General features: G+C 41.8%; 1 protein-coding gene across 1 annotated transcript; it reads left to right on the top strand.

Moving 5' to 3' along the window:
- Positions 1-972: 972 nt before the first annotated feature.
- LOC123586580 lies at positions 973-6,012 on the top strand (the record flags this gene model as incomplete). Its single annotated transcript, XM_045455810.1, is given in 2 exon segments — positions 973-1,350; positions 1,633-6,012. Coding segments are annotated over 2 exon segments (4,758 nt in total), but the record flags the coding sequence as incomplete, so codon positions are not given.
- Between the last annotated feature and the right edge of the window lie 13,973 nt (positions 6,013-19,985).

Here is a 19,985-nt window from a genome sequence, read left to right as displayed (position 1 = left end):
GGCTCTAACGTTCTTCCTTTTCTCTCTAATCTGTGCTTCTTCTCTGGAGAACCGGTTCTGTCTGGAAGCTGGTGTGACCCTGGCGGACGCGCTATAGGGCACCCAGCCGGGGTCAGTTGGAGACGTCCACTGACATCTGGGGCTCCTTGGCCCATCTGGGGACCTGATTGGTCCATCTGGGGCTGTTTGGCCCATCTGGGGCTGTTCGGTCCATCTGGGGCTCCTTGGCCCATCTGGATTCTTTTCTGGGGGCTGCTTACGCCCAACGCGCCTGCGAACTAAATACTTTCATTTTCTTTATGAACCTCCAGAGTGCTAAAAATATCTCTAGGCGTCTAAAAAAAAGAAGAAAAACCATCTAGGCATGCCAATTATTACCGGTATTTTGATGTGATGTATGTCTGTGTGTCTGTCTGTTGAATGGAATGATTGTTGGGAGTCAGGGGCACGCGCCTGACTTACCCTATGTGTAGTCCCACAGCATAAGCTACGGGATTCGAGTGGGCTCTAACCCGATTTCCGCGGTGATCCTCATACGGCTTAAGGCGGTCAAAATCTTTTTGATCCGAGCAGGGGGTTTATACCTGCCCGCCCATGCTAAGAGGCACCTAAGTTCCCGCGAGGGACGCGGACGGGCGAGTACGCGAGTGCTTCTTTGTCAGTCTAAAGAGTGCTTCTTTGTCAGTCTAAATGTATTGTCACCCCGGGGCCCTTGTAAATACCGCCGTAACCCTCTCTGTCGGGCTAGCCAAGAAAGTTGGAACCGCTGCGAAAGATTTTTGTTAGTTCTTGTTTTTCTTTCATAGGTCGGATGTTTTATTGGAATTAAGTGTTTTCTCGGCTGATCAGAATTAATTATTCCATCCTTTGTTTCTCTCTCCTCCTTTCTCAGCTCCCTGCGGCTTTCCTTCCTGCCCCCTGGCCAGCGGCGCCCCCCCCCTTTTCTCCTCTCCTCTTCCTCAGAATTATAATATGGGCCAAACGCAGAGCACCCCTCTCTCCCTCCTCCTCGCCAATTTCAGGGACCTAAAAGCTAGAGGACACAGCTTAAGCCTAGACATTCACAAAAGGAAGTTAATTACCTATTGCCGCTCTGAATGGCCCACCTTTGGGGTTAATTGGCCTACAGAGGGAACCTTCTGCCTCCCTGTGGTCCTTAAAGTAAAATCAAAAATTTTCCTACCAGGGAAAGAAGGTCACTCGGATCAGATTCCCTATATTCTGGTGTGGCAAGATTTAGTAGAAAACCCTCCTCCTTGGATGGCCTCTTTCTTAATAGCAGAGTCATGCCAAATCCTAGCGGCTAAACCTATCAGCCCTCCCAAGTCGCCAACTCCAGCTGCACCCCCTGTTCTCCCCGACAGCCAAGATTTACCTTTTCTCGACCCTCCCCCTTACCAGGTTCCTCCTCGCATTCCGCAAGCTGCCCCTATCCCTGCTGCGCCGGCAGAGCCTCCCGTAGCCCAGCCCATAGGAGAACTGGAGAATAGGGAGGCTCAACCCGCGCCCATGCCTAATGGGGGCGAAGTCCAAGGGCCGGCCGGACATACCCGTAGGCGGGCCCCACGTGAGCCAGGACTCCGCCTTCCTGACTCCACCGTAGCTTTACCTTTACGGGAAATAGGGCCTCCCGATGATACGGGGAATCCCCGACTCCAATATTGGCCCTTCTCTACTAGTGACCTATATAACTGGAAAACCCAGAATGCCCGATTTTCTGACAACCCTAAAGATTTAATAAGTCTCTTAGACAGCGTTATGTTTACTCACCAACCCACCTGGGATGATTGTCAGCAGCTCCTCCGAATCCTGTTCACTACCGAGGAGCGAGAAAGAATTCAATTGGAAGCAAGAAAGCTGGTTCCTGGGGATGACGGCCAACCCACTGCTAACCTTGATCTCATTAACGCAGCTTTTCCCTTGACCCGACCCCCACAGGATGGCTGGGACTACAACACGGCAGAAGGTAGGGGACGGCTGCGCATTTATCGCCAGACTCTAATGGCGGGTCTCCGGGCTGCTGCACGCAAGCCCACTAATTTGGCAAAAGTGTATTCAATAATACAAGGTAAGACAGAGAGCCCTGCCGCTTATTTAGAAAGATTAATGGAAACCTTCAGACAGTATACCCCCATGAACCCCGAGGCCCCCGAAAATCAAGCTGCTGTTGTAATGGCCTTTGTAAATCAAGCAGCCACTGATATTAAAAAGAAACTCCAGAAGCTAGAGGACCTGGAGGGAAAACAGATTCAGGACTTACTCCACATTGCCCAGCGTGTCTATAGTAATAGAGAGACTCCAGAGGACAGGCAACTTAAAGCCACCGAGAAAATGACCAAAGTCCTGGCTACTGTTGTCCAAAAGCCCCTGGATAAACACAAGCCCCTAGATAAGGACCAATGCGCCTATTGCAAAGAAAAAGGCCACTGGGCCCGAGAATGCCCTAAAAAGAAAAAGCCACATTATGGTCAAAAACCGTGGCAGCCAAAAACCACACCCGCCCTCTTCACTCAAGATGCAGAATAGGGGGGACGGGGTTCGGATCCCCTCCCCGAACCTAGGGTAACGCTACAAGTGGAGGGGAACCCAGTTCAATTCTTAGTCGACACAGGGGCACAACATTCGGTCTTGATCAGACCCCATGGAAAAATCTCTGAAAAATCTTCCTGGGTCCAAGGGGCTACTGGAATAAGAAAATATCCCTGGACCACCCAGAGAACTGTGGACCTAGGAAATGGAAAGGTCACCCATTCCTTCCTAGTCATCCCTGACAGCCCGTGCCCCTTATTAGGAAGAGACTTACTCACTAAAATGGGGGCCCAGATTCATTTTACGCCAGAGGGCCCCCAAGTGACTGGCCCGCACAACCAACCCATTACCATACTTACTCTAAGATTAGAAGATGAATATCGACTCCATCAGGGGCCACCCTCACAAAGTCAAAACATAGAGCCCTGGCTCCAGCAGTTTCCAGAAGCATGGGCTGAAACCGGGGGTATGGGGTTGGCTAAACATCGCCCAGCTCTATTCATAGAGTTGAAACCGGGGGCAGATCCAGTTCGGGTCCGACAATACCCGATGTCAATGGAGGCCAAAAAGGGCATCACACCACATATCCGTCGCCTCCTAGACTTAGGCATCTTGCGTCCCTGCCATTCAGCCTGGAACACCCCCCTGCTGCCCGTACGAAAACCTAACAGTGCAGACTACCGTCCGGTACAAGACCTGAGAGAAGTTAACCGCCGAGTCATGGACATACACCCAACAGTACCCAACCCCTATACCCTCCTAAGTGCCCTCAGCCCAGAAAAACAATGGTATACGGTCCTTGATTTAAAAGATGCTTTTTTCAGCCTGCCTCTGGCCCCCAAAAGCCAGGAGCTCTTCGCCTTCGAGTGGTTCGACCCTGAGAGAGGCATAAATGGGCAACTCACCTGGACCCGGCTCCCCCAAGGATTTAAAAACTCACCCACCTTGTTCGATGAGGCACTCCACGAGGATCTGGGTGAGTACCGGAATCAAAACCCCGAAGTAACTCTCTTACAGTACGTTGACGATCTTTTAATCGCCGCTGAGACTGCCGAAGCTTGCTTGCAAGGCACCAAAAATCTCCTCCGGACACTTGGTGCCCTGGGGTACCGGGCTTCAGCAAAGAAAGCCCAAATTTGCAGATCCGAGGTAACCTACTTGGGGTATCTGTTAAGGGAAGGCCAACGATGGCTCACTGATGCACGGAAGGAAACCGTTCTCCGCATCCCCCGACCCACGACCCGAAGGCAGGTAAGAGAGTTCCTGGGATCAGCCGGGTTCTGCCGCTTGTGGATACCTCGGTTCGCCGAGATGGCTAAGCCTCTTTACTTGGTCACCCGAGAACGGGCGCCCTTTGAGTGGACAGAGGAAACTGAGCAGGCTTTCCAGCAAATTAAACTCTCCCTGCTGTCGGCACCAGCCTTAGGGCTCCCCGATGTCTCCAAACCTTTTCATCTCTTCGTAGATGAAAATAAAGGGGTAGCCAAAGCAGTGCTGACGCAACTCCTTGGCCCATGGCCCAGGCCTGTTGCCTATCTTTCAAAAAGACTGGACCCAGTAGCGGCTGGCTGGCCTCCTTGCCTCCGTATGATAGCTGCTACAGCTCTAATGGTAAAGGATGCTGATAAGTTAACTATGGGACAAGAGTTACATATCACAACCCCTCATGCCATCGAGGGAGTCCTCAAACAACCTCCTGACCGATGGATTAGCAATGCCCGACTGGTTCACTACCAGGGACTCTTATTAAATCCCCTCAGAATCATTTATGCTCCCACCAGAACACTAAACCCTGCCTCCCTGTTACCAGACCCGGACTTAGATACCCCTCTCCATGACTGCGCTGAGATATTGGCACAGGTTCATGGAGTTCGGGAAGATTTACAGGATCATCCACTGCCAGACGCCGAAGTTACCTGGTTCACTGACGGCAGCAGCTTTATACATCAAGGTCAAAGGTACGCGGGGGCAGCAGTCACAACTGAAACTGAGACTGTTTGGGCAGAGCCTTTGCCAGCTGGCACCTCTGCCCAACGGGCTGAACTTGTGGCCTTAACCAAGGCACTGACTTTGGGAAAAGACAAGAGACTAAACGTGTACACCGATAGCAGATATGCTTTTGCTACGGCCCACATACATGGAGGTATATACAGAGAGAGGGGACTGTTAACTGCAGAAGGGAAAACCATCAAAAACAAAGAAGAAATATTGGCTCTTTTAAAGGCACTCTGGCTGCCTAAACGACTAGCCATCATACATTGCCCAGGCCACCAAAAACCGATCACACCGGTGGCCAGAGGAAATAATCTGGCTGACCAGGTGGCCCGAGAGGTGGCCTTACAGGTGGACTGTGCTTTAATGACCACCCTACCAGACCCCGGTCCAGCTAGTTTACCAGAAAGTCCCACCTACACTAAAAAAGACCTAGACTGGATCCAAAAATTGCCTATGACTCAGTGCCTTAACGGATGGTGGAGAGCAGCAGACTGTAGCATAATCCTCCCAGAGGAAATGGGAAATAAAGTTTTATCCAAGATGCACCGAGCCACTCATATGGGCACGAGAAAAATGCAAGACTTAATAAGACATGCTAGGATCACCATCAAAGACTCTAGGACAAAAATCGAACAGATAGTTACTAGCTGTAAATCTTGCCAACTAACTAACGCCACCAACCACGGGAAAAACCCTGGCTCAAGAACTCGCGGAACCAGGCCGGGAGCCTATTGGGAAGTAGACTTCACCGAGGTAAAGCCTGGAAAATATGGATACAAATATCTGCTAGTGTTTATAGATACCTTTTCAGGATGGACAGAGGCCTTCCCCACCAAGCATGAGACTGCGCAGATAGTAGCAAAGAAAATGTTGGAAGACATCATGCCCAGGTACGGATTCCCTACCCTAATAGGATCAGACAATGGACCAGCATTCATTTCAAAGGTAATACAAGGGATAGCGCAGTTTATTGGGGCCGATTGGAAACTACATTGTGCATATAGACCCCAAAGTTCAGGACAGGTAGAAAGAATGAATAGAACCCTAAAAGAGACCCTAACCAAATTGACCATGGAGACTGGCGCTAACTGGGTAGTCTTACTCCCCTACGCTCTGTTCAGGGTGCGGAACTCCCCTTACAAACTTGGATTAACCCCCTTTGAAATCATGTATGGAGTGCCCCCCCCTATAATTCCCAACCTACAGTCTAATGTGTTAACTGAATTTGATGATCATGAACTTCTTATTTCCCTGAGGGAACTACAGCACACCCACCAGGAAGTTTGGCCCAGATTGAGAGCCATTTATGAGAACGGGCCCCCTCCTGAGCCGCATCACTACCGACCCGGAGATTGGGTATATGTGCGGAGACACCAGCAAGAGACCCTCCAACCACGGTGGAAGGGACCCTACATTGTGATCCTAACCACACCCACTGCTCTCAAAGTCGACGGGATTGCTACCTGGATCCATTACACCCACGCCCGACCAGCTGATACCTTTGCGGTTCAAAAAGACTTCGTGCCGGAAGCCAACACCGCCTGGACAGTTGACCAGAGTAAGACCCATCCTTTAAAATTGGCTCTGCGTCGAAAACCTGACCCCGAAAACCGGCTGAGACCAAAGGCCTGGGTGTCCCATACCAAGACTGTTGCTGCAGCTCCGGACCCACAATGATCGGAGGAACACTCATTAGCGTGCTCCTGCTCACCTCCTACGGACTGATAAGTATTGCGAGCAACCCCCATATACCCTATACTTTAACTTGGGAGATTTCTAATCTAGAAACTCAGGAAGTCTATAATACTACCACAATAGACGATACTCCCCTAAATGCCTGGTGGCCTGATCTATATTTTAACCTAGAGGACGTAGCCATAACTATGGGGGTACTTCCCCCCAACGGAAGCCGCCAGCGTCCTAATCCGTCATGGACCGGAACCCCAGAAAATGAAAAAAAGCGCATAAGATCTGGTGGGTTTTATGCATGTCCCGGGTTCAGAACAGGAGCAATGAAAAAAACCTGTGGAGGAGTCGAATCCCTCTACTGTAAGGCTTGGAGCTGTGTCACTATCAATGATGGAAGCTGGAAATGGGAGGTAAAACCCCATTATATTGACATGAAATTTGCCAGCCCCTGTCCCAAGCAGATCCGCGCCTGTAACCTTATTCGTATCAAATTCCTAGAGGACGGAAAAAAGGAGACGAGATGGATTACGGGGCTAAATTGGGGAATTCACCTGTATCGGGGACCGCCTTACTTTGCAACTGTTATTCAGATAAAACTAAAGGTACAACCCAAGGTTCCACCAGTGTTAGTAGGACCGAATCCAGTAATAGGGGCCACCAGTGAGCCTACTACTACTCCAGGGCCCACTAGTAAGCCTACTGACACCACGGGCATGGGTACTAGTTCTTCGACCACTCAGGTGACCCCGAAAAAACCCCAAAAAATTCAAATCCCATTCAAAGATGACCCCTTATGGGTAATGATAAATACTACTTATAAGGCCTTAAACCATACTAAACCCAATGAAACAGAAGCTTGTTGGCTGTGCTATTCCACAAAACCTCCATTTTACGAGTCAGTAGCAATAACAGGGAATTATAGCACTGCAAACAACTCAGACGCTTGCAGTTGGGGACAGAGAAGACCCGGCCTCACACTACCAGTGCTTACGGGAAATGGGACATGTATAGGAACAGTGCCAACAAAATATAGCCACTTATGCATAAGTAACAGGAATATATTCAATACTTCAGAGAACTGGATTATTCCACCAAATAACTCATGGTGGCTTTGTTCTCATGCGGGATTAACCCCTTGCCTCTATAAGGACATGTTCAATCAGTCGGAATTCTGTGTAATGGTAATTGTGTTCCCAAAAATCATATACCACACAGCTGAGTATGTAGACCAGATGTGGATAGCACCCAAAAGAGTGACTAAAAGAGAACTCATTACTGCAGGGGCTCTAACTCTGGCCACCATATTTGGACTCGGGGCCATCGGAACCGGGACAGGGATCTCGGCCTTAACTATACAAAACAAGGGATTTAGTATACTTAGAGAAGCGGTTGACAAAGATATAGAAAGAATAGAAACTGCCATCACTTCGCTTGAAAAGTCCCTAACCTCCCTCTCGGAAGTAGTTTTACAAAACAGGAGAGGATTAGACCTGCTGTTCCTACAGCAGGGTGGTCTCTGTGCAGCACTAGGAGAAGAATGTTGTTTCTATGCTGACCACACAGGAATAGTAAGAGATTCTATGGCCAAGGTCCGAGAAGGGCTAAATAAACGGAAAAAGGAAAGAGAACAAGAGGCTGGATGGTTTGAATCCTGGTTCAGTGCGTCCCCATGGTTAACTACCCTGCTCTCCGCCTTACTCGGGCCTCTGGCCATCCTACTGCTCGCTCTCACATTCGGCCCCTGTATCATAAACAGAATTATTAATTTTGTCCAAGACAGGTTCAATGCTGTACAATTAATGGTCTTACGAACTCAGTACCAACCGCTCGAAACATTACAAATAGAAAACTGAAGATCCAAGATTGGCTCTTTAGGCACAAGAAAAAGGGGGGAATGTAAGGAACAATCCAAATGACAGCCCTACCTTAGTTTAAAGCTAGGTTCTCTTTTCCGCTTATTATGGATCTTTGATACAATTGTTGAGAAGTCTGTTTTGCTTGCTGTTTACTATGAGCATTGTGAGACCTTTCCTGGAAGTAACCCGCTGTGTAGTAGAATGGGTTGTAAACCTTCCTAAACGTAGTCTGATATGTAATGAAATGAGTAATTGTACTTAAACCAACTGGCGTCTCTCGCTTCTGTAATCTTGCCTGTTTAACACATTCCTCACCTATCCCCTTCCCCTTTTTTTTTCTTTCTCTCCCCCACCACAAGTAACAGACAAAGGACGCCCAATCAGAAAACCACAAATGTCCTTACTTTAGAATTTACCTATCAGGACCCTCACTCACCTATGCTGTTTGTCCCTGTCTATAAAAACCCTATACCAACTCTGATCGGGGCCTCTGTGTGTCACCGGCAACGAGTGCGCAGAGGTCCAGGTTCGAACCTGCAATAAACGACCCTTGCCGCTTGGCTTTGACTCACGACTCTGGTGGTCTTTTGTGGGAGGTTTTAGAACATCGGGCATTACATAGGGAGACAATTGAGACTTTCAGTTTGAAGTGATGACAACCCAACTTATGATAGTAGCAGAAATAACGGAGATAAGAGGACAAGCTTGAGACAAACTAAATTGATAGAAACAGCTGGGGTTGGTGATTAGTTGTAAAGGAGCAGCGTAACAGGTACTGTATATCAGGTTGTGCAGGTTACACTTCAACGGTAGCAACAGTAAGTTCCAGCCTCTGGCTGGGATGATCAGCGAAGACCCCAAAGACGGGTAGGAGTTTGATAGATGGAAATGGAGGCTGGGCATTCCAAACGAGGTGATCAATGATTACCGTTTATTTGTAACAAGTGTTCTGCCAAGACTACAACTCGGACTATTTTGAAACTGAAAAAACTATCTATTTTGATAGATACAATCATCTTCTGTCTTCCTGAATGGGGACTATCATTTGCCTTTTGAGGCAAACACTCCCTCTCTGTTCCCTTAGGCTTTTACTTCATCACCCTATTGTTTCAGCAATGACCATGCAAGACAGGTGTTCACACCTTACTTAGGCAAGCCTGGAGGAAGTCACCCAAATGAAGATGTTGTTTTGATCATGGACTAATAACAAGTGTTGTGCTTGTGTGTGCTTATTTTGTTATAATAATTATATATTTTCATGGTTCAAAAACTTTAAAATAAAAAGTGAAAAATCTTATTTTCACCCATGACTTAAAATTTTCCCAGGTCCCGATTCCCTTCTTTTTAGTTCCCACCCTTTCCCTGGTCCCCTCAGGTAGTCACTTTTTTTAATGTCCTGAATAATTTTTCATAGTTTATTTATGAGAGTATGGAAAAATTAAAATGCACTTTCTTATTTGCCCTTGTTTTAGACAAAGTACAGCAAAATATATACACTGTTCTATACCTTGTTTTTGTACTTAATAATATACCTTGGCACTATGTATACAAAGAACCTTTTAAAAACGGCATACTATTCAATGTGATTTCTTGAATCAGTCTCCTATGGGCATTTTGATTGTCTTCAATGTTCTTCCATGCTTCTTCAATGAATAATTTTATACACAAATCATTTCACCTACTATTCAACTGTATTTGTAGTATTAAATGTTTTGTTTAGAAATAAAAATTGGGTGTTTTAGCAAAGCTATGACCCTTTGGAAATAGTGAAATGTTTAGCATTGGGGTTTGCTTTGCTTTGTTTTGATTTTTTTCATAAATCTGGAGCTAGACCAACCTAGGCTTACAACCAGCTGTTGGGCGATTATGTGACCTTCTGTTTATTTATGATTTGGTTTCCAGCATACAAATGTAGAAATGAGAATACAGCAAAAAGGAACATTCAGGCAGTCCTTCCCTGGGAGGAAAGAGTAAAATAGAAAGATACTGGTCTCAGTGGCACAATATACCCCAACTGTCAGGGTTGCCCACATGGTATCGAACTCCATAACTCCAGCTTTGGGATAGCTCTACCGCCATTCTAACAGTCTACTGTTATTTACTATATGGTCATCCTAGTATTATGGTTTGTTCAAATCGTGAAGATAGAAGATACCCTTCTTTATGGGCATGAATTTTCCAAGAATAGTATTAAGTTCTTATTGTCAGTTGTACTGAGAAAGGGATAATTCTCAGGAAGCAAATGAGTTGGGCAGTGGTGATTTTCTCTCTGGGTTTTGGAGGTGGCCAGTTCTGGACTCTGAGATTAGCCTCTGGTAGAAGCTAAGCAAAGAGTCAGTGTGGTGAGGGACTCTGAGATTGTTTGTCATAGAAAAAAATTGAAAAAAATATAAATATTCATCAGTGGAGAAGAATTAAATGAATTGCAATATATTTATATCAAGGAATTAAATAAAGGTTTTTAGATTTAGAAAACATAGATCTCACAAAGATAGTGTTGAGCAGAAACACAAGTTGCTCAAGCATTTACATGGCATGATACATTTTTCTGATAGTATAATGTTTGAGTTATGCATCTATAGCAAAAGTATAAAGAAATACACAAAAAAAGATAATAAATTCAAGAGCCTGGGTACCTTTGACAGGCATGGAAAGGGATAAAATCAAGCAGGGCACAAAGAAGGCTTCAACTGGGAGGTAAGTACATGAGTGTACTCATATTATACTTTTTATATGTCTTAAATATTTTGTAATGTATTTATCAGCATTAAAAAATTACATCTCCATCTTTGCAGTACAATTTAGGATTTAGGGCAAAGTGGTCTCAGAGTGAGGGCACATACAAAGTTGGGCAAAGAGGAAGAGCTATGCCAAGAAGGCATTCTCTCACAAGGCCTTCAGCAATAGAATGTTGGCAAGATGTAAAGAGCAGAAGAAACTAAATGATTTTTTTTTTCTGGACCTATATGAAATTTAGGAAACTATCAGAAATAGCTGAAATTCACTGAAGTCTGCCAGCTATGATTGATTAGCTTATACTAGGCCAGTCTTCCCACTAACAACTAGAAATACAGTATAAAACTTTTTTTTAAATATTTGTTTAAAAAGTATCAGGGAGCTATCAAGACAGCAAAAACCAAGACCTGGAAAAAAGGAGAGCTCACTGAGGGTGAGCCAGACAGTCAGCTTCACTGTGTGTTTGAGGCATGTACCATTTAGAAAGTAGAAACCGAGACGCTGGGGGCACCTGGGTGGCTCAGTGGGTTGAGCGTTCAACTCTTGGTTTTGACTCAGGTGATGATCTCATGGTTCACGAGTTCAAACTCCATATCAGTCTCCACAATGACAGTGCAGAGCCTGCTTAGGATTCTCTCTCCCTCTCTATGCCCCTCCCCCACTTTCTCTCTCTCTCTCTAAATAAATAAACAAATAAACTTTAAAAAAAATAAAAAGAAAGAGAGGCTGGATTTTTTAAAACTCCAAGGAGCTAAGGAGGTAAAAATTAAAGTTCCAAGAGGAAGGGAGACTGAAAATATCCAGGGTCTTTGAGACTAACCAAAAGATTTTAGTGAGCCAAACCCAGCTTAACTGCCTTCCAGAGCACCCAGAGAGATAATCTATGGACCTGGAAATAAAACTGATGAAAACCAAATACAAATAGAATATTTTAAGATCATCAACAGGCGAATCAAAAGGAGACTTCCCAATCAAAATGATGGAATTCAGAAAGCAATAGAATAATTTTTTCTAAGTGCTGGGAGGATGCTGATACTGCCAATCCAGAATTCTATACCTTTTGAAAATGTCCTTCAAAAATGAAAGTAAAATATGGGAATGCAAGCTGGTGTAGCCACTCTGAAAAACAGTATGGAGGTTCCTCAAAAATTAAAAATAGAACTACCCGACGACCCAGAAATTGCACTATTAGGTATTTATCCATGGAATACAGGTGTGCTGTTTTGAAGGTACACATGAGCCCCCATGTTTATAGCAGCACTATCAACAATAGCCAAAGTATGGAAAGAGCCCAAATGTCCATCGATGGATGAATGGATAAAGAAGATGTGGTATGTATATACAATGAAGTATATTCTGCAATCAAAAAGAATGAAATCTTGCTATTTGCAACTACGTGGATGGAACTGGAGGGTATAATGCTAAGTGAAATTAGTCAGTCAGAGAAAGACAAAAATCATATGACTTCACTCATATGAGGACTTTAAGAGACAAAACAGATGAGCATAAGGGAAGGGAAACAAAAATATATAAACATATATTGCATATTACATTCCATATTACAAAAATATAAAAGCATATAAATATAAAAACAGGGAGGGGGACAAAATGTAAGAAACTCTTAAATATGGAGAACAAACAGAGGGTTACTGGAGGGGTTGTGGGAGGGGGGATGGGCTAAATGGGTGAGGGGCACTAAGGAATCTACTCCTAAAATCACTGTTGCACTATATGCTAATTTGGATATAAATTTAAAAAATTTTTTAAATAAAATTTAAAAAAATGAAAGTAAAATAATTCATTAAAAAATAGAGAAAGAGGGGCGCCTGGGTGGCGCAGTCGGTTGAGCGTCCGACTTCAGCCAGGTCACGATCTCGCGGTCTGTGAGTCCGAGCCCCGCGTCGGGCTCTGGGCTGATGGCTCAGAGCCTGGAGCCTGTTTCCGATTCTGTGTCTCCCTCTCTCTCTGCCCCTCCCCCGTTCATGCTCTGTCTCTCTCTGTCCCAAAAATAAATAAACGTTGAAAAAAAAATTAAAAAAAAAAAAATAGAGAAAGAATCTGAGATAGTTACCAGCAGACCCACACGAACGGAAAATCAAAGTTCTTTGGGCAAATAAAAATGATCCCAGATTGAAGCATGGAAATACTAAGGAATGAATAGGTAAATATGTGTGTAACTTTAAATTAATATCGATGGCAGGAAGCCACAACCAAAATGTCTAATGAGGTATTACATATATGAAGAATTAAATATATATGACAATAGTACTACAAAAGGTATGAGGGTAGTAAATAAATTTAAGTATTATGTAGACCTTTCATTGTCTCGGATGTGGTAAGAATTCAAATATATTTTGAACTTTATGAAGCCCAGGATGTATACTGTGATCCCTAAGGAAACTCCTAACAGAATAGCAAAAGACAACTCAACAAATGAGTTAATGGGGGAAGAAGGATAAATACATTTCATTAATTGGAGAGTAAGCACAAGAGGACAAAAAGAAAAATAGAATAGGTGAGGCAAATAGAATACAAATGGTAAAATGGAAGACTTATAGATCAAATGAAATAGAGCATTCCAATTAAAATGTCAGAGTATGTTTTTCAGAAGAAATATCTGTGGGACTCTGCAAAAGGCTGTTTGAGGAAATGGCAAAAAGTTATGTGGGAATGAAGTCTAGGAAGAGTGCTGGGATACAATAGACTGTGAGAATAAACAGGCTTTTGATTTTTGCTCCATCAATTAGAATTAACCCTGAAGAAAATACCGCTGGTCCCAGGCTCAATGCTGGAAGGTGATCGGTAGAAACATGAAGAAGAACCAGCTCAGCTGTTACATAGGCTTTCATTGAATTAATTTCCTTGATCAATGCCCCACAATCTACTCCACTCCCCACACTGACCACAGCAGAGTTTAGGGCTTGTAGTTTGGTTCAGTGATCGAAAGAGGACTTAGATGGCCTGGATTCAAAGGCCTCTTTGTTGCATGATTTCCAGCATTTTAGTTAATTCTGTGTATCTGCTTTCTCTCTCATAAAATGCAGGTAACAGGATTTATTCACTCATAAGATTGTTGTAACAATGAAGCATTGCTTAACAAGGCTTGGTTATTAATAAACAATAGGTAGGATAGTGGTTTCATAGCCTTCATTGTTAAGGATACCTCCCATCCTTTTCCTGTGTGTTCTAGGCCATGGCTTCTACTCTGGCTTATCAAGATGATCCCATCCTAATTCCACCTTCCAGAAACTTCATCAAAATCTGGCCCAGAGATAAGCAAAGTCTTGCACATGAATGCATATAGCAGCAATATTCATGATAGCTAAAAAGTAAAAGCAACCTAAATGTCCATCAACAGATGAATGGATAAATAAATAAGCTGTGGTAACTATACAATGAAATATTATTCATCAATAAAAAGAAGTACTGATACATGCTAAAAACGGATGAACCTTGAAAATGTTATGCTAAAGTGAAAGAAGCCAGTCACACACACACACACACACACACACACACACACACACACACACACAAAACATACATGATTCCATTTTTATGGAATGTTCAGAGTTGGAAAATCTAAAGCAAGAGAAAGTAAAAACAAATTAGTGGTTGCCTGTGACCAAGGGTGTTTGAGTGATTGCTAATGGGTACAGTTCTTCGGGGACTGATAAAAATGTTCTAAATTTGCTCGAGGTAATGGTTACACAACTCTGTGAATATACTAAAAACTATTAATTTGCATATTTTAAATGGCTAAATTATATATCATATGAAACTATTTTTAAAAAATCTGATCCCAGGAGCGCCTGGGTAGCTCAGTCAGTTGAGCATCTGACTTTGGCCCAGGTCGTGATCTTACAGTTTGTGAGTTCGAGTCCCATGTCGGGCTCTGTGCTGACAGCTAGGAGCCTGGAACCTGCTTCGGAATCTGTGTCTCCCTGTCTCTCTGCCCCTCCCCCATTGTGCGTATGCATTATCACTTTCTCTCTCCCAAAAATAAGTAAACTTGAAAACAACAACAACAACAACAAAAATCTGATCCATGGAACACTTCCTTATTGGACCTGCCTCAGAAAATACAGAACACATAGAAGTGATGGGACTATATACATCACACAGTAGACACAGATGTGTTCACTCAGACAGAAAAAACTGAGTCATAGTCAAGGGACAATAAAACTAGTTTTGCTTGTCATTTGCCGAAGGTCTAGAGTCACTTAATGAGAGAACTTGTCCTCCTGGCTCAGTAATTGCTGTCCTCAAGGAGTGAGACATGGTTTAGTTTTTGTCTTTGTTTTTGCTTCATGAGTTAAAATAAACATAACATAAAATTTACCATCTTAGCTATTTTTAAGCGCACAGTTCAGTGCTATCAAGTACATTCACATCGTGTGGCCATCACCACCATCCATAACACTTTTCACTTTGTAAATATGAAATTCTATAACTCTTCATTCTCTCTTCCCTCCAGCCCCCAGCAACCCCCATTTATCTTCTGTCTTTATGATTTGACTGCTCTAAATACTTCATATAGCTGGACTCATATATGTCTTTTTGTGGCTGGTTTATTTCACCTAGCATAATGTCCTCAAGGTTCTTTCATATTGTAGCATATTGCAGAATTTCTTTCCTATTAAGACTAGATAATATTCCATCATATATATATATATATATATTATATTCCATTTTAATATTCCATTATATATTACATATATTATATTCCAGTTTAATATAATATATATTCCATTTTATATATGCATTAAAGATATACCTTATATCACTATATATATACACACTTTATATCCATATATATGTATATACATATATATACATCACATTTTGCTTATCCATTCATCATCCAACGGACACATGAGTTGCTTCCATGTTTTAGCTATTGTAAACAATGCTGCTGTGAACATGGGTGAACAAATATCTCTTCGAGACCCTACTTTCAAATCTTTGGGTTATATACCTAGAAGCAGAGTTACTAGGTTGTATGGTAATTCTATTTTAAATTTTTTGAGGAGGCTCCATACTGTTTTCCACAATGACTATACCATTTTACATTTCCACCAACAGTTCACAAGAGTTCCAATTTCTCCACATCCTCACCAACACTGGCTGTTTTCTGGGGTTTTTTGATAGTAGCCATCCTACTCATTGTGAGATGGTATCTCATCATAGTTTTGACTTGCATTTCCCTAATAATTACTGATGATGGGCTTTTTTTTATGTGCTTATCAGGCATCCATAGATTTTCTTTGGGAGAGTGTCTGATGAAGTCCTTCCCATTTTTTAATTAGGTTTTGTATGTTTTGTTGTTGAGTTTTAGGAGTCTCTATATATTCTGGATACTAATCCTTTATCAGATACAAGATTCGCAAATATTTTCTCTCATTCTGTGGGTTGCCTTTTTACTCTATAGACAGTATCTCCTGATATGCAAAAATTTTTCATTTTTATGAAGTCCAATTTGTCTATGTTTTCTTTCATTGCCTGTGCCTTTGGTGTCATATCCAAGAAATCATTGCCAACACCAATGTTGTGAAGATTTTGTCCTATGTTTTCATCTAAGAGTTTCATTGTTTTAGATCTTATGTATAATTCCTTGATCCATTTTGAGTTAATTTTTATATATGGTGTTAGATAAGGATCTAACTTGATTCTTTTGCATATGGATATCCAGTTTTCCCAACACCATTTGTTGAAAAGACTTTCCTTTCCCCCATTGAATGGACTTCACATCCTTGTCAAAATTCATGTGATCATATATTCAACGGTTTATTTCTGGACTCTCTCTTCTATTCCATTGGTCTGTATGTCTGTCTTTATGCCAATACCATGCTGCTTTGATTATTGTAGACTTGTAGTAGTTTTTAAATCAGGACATGTAAGTCCTCCAGTTTTGTTCTTTTTCAAGATTGTTTCAGCTATTCAGGATCACTTGAGATTCCATATAAATTTTAGGATGAATTTTTCTATTTCTGAAAAAAACACATTATTGGAATTTTTATAGTAATTGAAGTGAATCTTCAGATTGTTTGGGATAATATTGGAATTTACCAATATAAATCTTCCCAATCCATGAACATTGGATGTGTTTCCACTTATTTGTGTCTTCTTTAATTTCTCTCAGCAATGTGTTATAGTTTTCGTTGTACAAGTTTTTCATCTCCTTGGTTAATTCATTGTTTTATTCTTTTTGATGCTATTATAAAGTAAATTGTTTTTGTAATTTCCTTTTCAGATGGCTCACTGTATGTAGAAATACAATCTATTCTTGTGTGTTGACTTTGTATCCTGCTACTTGCTGAATTCATTTATTAGTTCTAACAGCTTCTCTATGGAGTCTTTAGGATTTTTTATATGTAAGATCATATCGTTTGCAAAGAGAAATAACTTTGCTTTTTTCCTATCAGATGCCTTTTATTTCTTTTTCTTGACTAATTGCCCTCACTAGGACTTCCAGTAGTAGATTAAATAGTAGTGGTGAAAACAGGCATCCTTTCCTTGTTCCTGATCTTATAGGAAAAGCTTTCAGTCTTTCACAATTGAGTATTATGTTTGTTGTAGGTTTTTCATATATGGCTTTTCTTATGAGGGGGTAGTTTCCTTTTTATTCCTATCTCATTGAGTGTTTTTATCATAAAACAGTGTTGAATTTTGTCAAATAATCTTTCTGCATCAACTGAAATGATCATGTGAGGGTTTTTTCCTTCACTTTTTTTGATGTGGTTTATTACACTGATCAATTTTCATATGTTGAACCATCCCTGCATTTCAGGAATAAATCCCACTTAATCATGGAGTATAATCCTTTTAATATGCTGCTAAATTCTGTTTGCTAGTATTTTATTGAGGATCTTTGCATCAATGTTCATAAAGGATATTTATCTATAGTTTTCTCTTTTTTGTAGTGTCTTTGACTTTGGTTTCAGGGTAATTCTGGCCTCATAGAATGAATTATGAAGTGCTCCCTCCTCTTCAATTTTTTGGGAAAGTTTGTGAAGGATTGGATTAGTTCTTTAAGTGTTTGGTAGAATTCACCAATGAAGCCACCAAGTTCCAGGCTTTTCTTTGTTGAGACATTTTCAGTTTTTTATTTAATCTCCTTGAATTAGATTTGGATTGTCTATTCTTTGTGATATAGTCTTGGTAGCTTTTTTGTTTCTAGGAATGTGTCCATTTCATCTAGGTTACCTCATTTTTTTGCATACAATTGTTCATAGTAGTACCTTACAATTTTCTATTTCTGCGGAATAGATAGTAACGTCCCCAGTTTCATTTTTGATTTTAGTAATTTGAGTTTTCTCTCTGTGTCTTTCTTTTTCTTTATGAGTCTATCTAGCTGTTAATTTTGTTGATCTTTTCAAAGAACCAAATTTTGTGTTCATTGGTTTTTCTCGGTTGTTTTATATTCTCATTTTTCATTTATAATTCATTTATCTCTGCTTAATCTTTATTATTTCCTTCCTTCCACTAACTTTGTTAGTTTGTTCTTTTTTAGTTTGTTCTTTTTTCTACTTCCTTAATTTGTAAAGTTAGGTTATTGATTCGAAATCTTTCTTGTTTGGTAACGTTAGTATCTATAGCTATAAATTTCCCCTTAGCACTGCTTCTGCTCTGTCCCATAAGTTTTGTTACATTGTGTTTTTATTTTCATTTGTCTGTAAGTATATTCAGTTTCCCTTGCTATTTCTTCTTTGAGCCATTGTTTAAACTGTGTTGTTTCAACAATTTTGTGAGTTTTCCACTGTTGTTTGCTATTGATTTCTAAATTCATTCTGTTCGAGCCCCGCGTCAGGCTCTGGGCTGATGGCTCAGAGCCTGGAGCCTGTTTCCGATTCTGTGTCTCCCTCTCTCTCTGCCCCTCCCCCGTTCATGCTCTGTCTCTCTCTGTCCCAAAAATAAATAAACGTTGAAAAAAAAAAAATTAAATTCATTCTGCTGTGGTTAGAGAAGATACTTTGTATCGTATCTACCTTCTTAAATCTATTGAGCCTTAATGGGTGCCTAACACATACTCTGTTCTGGAAAATATCCCATGTGCACTTGTAAAGAATACATATGCTGTTTTTTGTTGGGTAGAGTGTTCCGTATATGTCTGTTAGGTCCAGGTGGCTTATTGTGTTGCCTAAGAAGCATGGTTTTAAGAAGAAATTTTCAGTCGAAACATAAAACAGAAAGTTAAAATTGAAGGAGGAAGAGATACCACAGATGATATACACCTTGTTTTCATGGGAGTAACCATAATGAAGGGAGCTTGAACTCTTCTAGCAATATCTGAGGGGAGTGACTGCAAGGCCCAAACCATGTGGATGGGTGATGTAGTGCCAACAGCCTCAGTCATACTTGCAAATCCAATCTAAAGTCTTCTCAGGGCACCTGGGAGGTTTAGCCGGTTAGGCCTCATTCAGCTCAGGTCATGATCTCACGGTCTGTGAGTCCAAGCCCTGCATCAGGCTGTTTGCTCTCAGCACACAGTCCACTTTGGATCCTCTGTCCCCCCCTCTGCCCCTCTTCTGCTAGCATTCTCTCTCTCTCTCTCTCAAAAATAAATAAAACATGTTTTGAATTAAAAAAAAAAAAGTCTTCTCAACAACTTTGTACCTATAATAAAATTCTAATTGATAAAGATAAAATCTCACATCTCAGACCCGCGAATATTACAGTTAGTGCCAACCTTACTTCACTCTAATGCCCTGCCTTCATGAATCCTCCTATTGTCTTCCAACAAGCGGCTACCTAACTTCTGTTTGAATACTTGCCATGATAGGGAATTCGCTATTTTACAAAACAGTATGGTCCATATTTATACACCATCGTTAGCCAGAAGGTCTTCCTTATTCTGGGGCAAATCCACCTTTTCTGTAACATTCACATACTTGGTCCTAGATAGACTTCTATGTCCATCCAAAATAGACTTATATAAACATTTCCATATAACAGCCTTTTGCAGTCAATTATCATGTACATATACCCTCTAGGTTAAATATCAAAAGTTTCTTCAGTGGCTCCGTATGTGACAAGGTTTTATGCTCATTATCATCCTGGTTATTCCTAAACTTCCCAGTAGCCAAGCTAAGCCTGTTCCCATGTCCATAAAACAAGGATGGATGCGAATGCCTATAGTTCTAAACTAATCAAAATGAGTCAATCTGTGTGAAAGTTGTTTAC

Source organism: Leopardus geoffroyi, chromosome C3, assembly GCF_018350155.1.
Source record: "Leopardus geoffroyi isolate Oge1 chromosome C3, O.geoffroyi_Oge1_pat1.0, whole genome shotgun sequence".
NCBI lineage: Eukaryota > Metazoa > Chordata > Mammalia > Carnivora > Felidae > Leopardus > Leopardus geoffroyi.
Note: the sequence above shows the minus strand (reverse complement) of the source record. Positions and strands in the feature narration are given on the sequence as shown.